Source organism: Rhincodon typus, chromosome 7, assembly GCF_021869965.1.
Source record: "Rhincodon typus isolate 14 chromosome 7, sRhiTyp1.1, whole genome shotgun sequence".
Lineage (NCBI taxonomy): Eukaryota > Metazoa > Chordata > Chondrichthyes > Orectolobiformes > Rhincodontidae > Rhincodon > Rhincodon typus.
Window position 1 is genome coordinate 89,394,518 of NC_063338.1, and position 1,721 is coordinate 89,396,238.

General features: G+C 42.0%; 1 protein-coding gene across 1 annotated transcript in view; it reads right to left on the reverse strand.

Annotated features, from left to right (window-relative positions):
* LOC109922190 (myc box-dependent-interacting protein 1-like) overlaps positions 1–1,721 on the reverse strand; it is a 77,830-nt gene that overhangs the window by 67,248 nt on the left and 8,861 nt on the right. Inside the window, exon 2 of the mRNA XM_048599258.1 lies at positions 1,192–1,246. Coding sequence (XP_048455215.1) covers positions 1,192–1,246 — 55 coding nt within the window. The remainder of the gene's footprint in view (positions 1–1,191; positions 1,247–1,721) is intronic.

Below are 1,721 nucleotides of genomic sequence, written 5' to 3' on the forward strand. Positions count from 1 at the left end.
ATCTTGTATGTCTCTATCAAGTCACCTCTTAACCTTCTTCTCTCTAATGAAAACAGCCTCAAGACCCTCAGCCTTTCCTCATAAGGCCTTCCCTCCATACCAGGCAACATCCTGGTAAATCTCCTCTGCACCCTTTCCAATGCTTCCACATCCTTCCTATAATGCGGTGACCAGAACTGTACGCAATACTCCAAGTGCGGCCGCACCAGAGTTTTCTACAGCTGCAACATGACCTCATGGCTCCGAAACTCAATCCCTCTACCAATAAAACCTAACACACCGTACACCTTCTTAACAACGCTATCAACCTGGGTGGCAACTTTCAGTGATCTATGCACATGGACACCGAGATCTCTTTGCTCATCCACACTACCAAGAATCTTACCATTAGCCCAGTACTCTGTATTCCTGTTACTCCTTCCAAAGTGAATCACCTCACACTTTTCCGCATTAAACTCCATTTGCCACCTCTCAGTCCAGCTCTGCAGCTTATCTATGTCCCTCTGTAACCTGCAACATCCTTCCGCACTATCCACAACTCCACCAACTTTGGTGTCATCCGCAAATTTACTAACCCATCCTTCTACGCCCTCATCCAGGTCATTTATAAAAATGACAAACAGCAGTGGCCCCAAAACAGATCCTTGAGGTACACCACTAGTAACTGAACTCCAGGATGAACATTTCCCATCGACCACCACCCTCTGTCTTCTTACAGCTAGCCAATTTCTGATCCAAACCGCTAAATCACCCTCAATCCCATGCCTCCATATTTTCTGCAATAGCCTACCGTGGGGAACCTTATCAAACGCTTTACTGAAATCCATATACACCACATCAACCGCTTTACCCTCATCCACTTGTTTGGTCACCTTCTCAAAGAACTCAATAAGGTTTGTGAGGCACGACCTACCCTTCACAAAACCGTGTTGACTATCCCTAATCAAATTATTCCTTCCTAGATGATTATAACATGGTGAATTTGGCCAGGTAATCCATTAGAAAAACGTAAACATGAGTATGTTATTTAGCTCCAAGAGTTAGTTTAGCCAATCAAAATGAAATTATTTGTGGTCCAACACTGCACATCCCTTATCAATGGAGCCAACATGGCCTTGCATCCTTTTTAACAGCAGCTGCAACATTATGGCTTTCTCCCAAATATAGCTCTGAAGAGTGTGAACTCCTTACCTTTTACAGCAACCAGGTACGCCCGTAGATCTTTCTGGAGCTTAATTCCTTCACTCTGCAGTAAAAATGAAAAAGCAGCTTTATTTGCTTATAGAAATGTGCAACATTTCTATAACAAAACTCAAGCAAACATAAAGCAAAACAGCAAGCGGCCTTTTAGCAGCATTTTCTTAGCAAACTTCCCCTACTGGTTATAGATTGGCAAGAACAAAGGTTTCAGCATACCCAAATCTGATCAACCAAAAGGAAAAACAGTATCATAGAGGCTGTGAAACAATGGAAAGAGAGACTTGCATTTGTATTGTACTTCTCCTAGCCAGTGTTTTTAAACTGCAGTCAATCTTGGAATATCAAAATGTCAGATGTCAAATTGTACTGTGCAAACCCCAACAAAAATAGCAGAGAGATAATGAGATAATATATTCTGTGAATGCTGATTGATTGATTTCTTGTCACATGTACCAAAATGCAGTGAAAAGCTTTGTTTACGAGTGGTACAGGCAGATCATAGTAAGCAAAGGATGTACAGA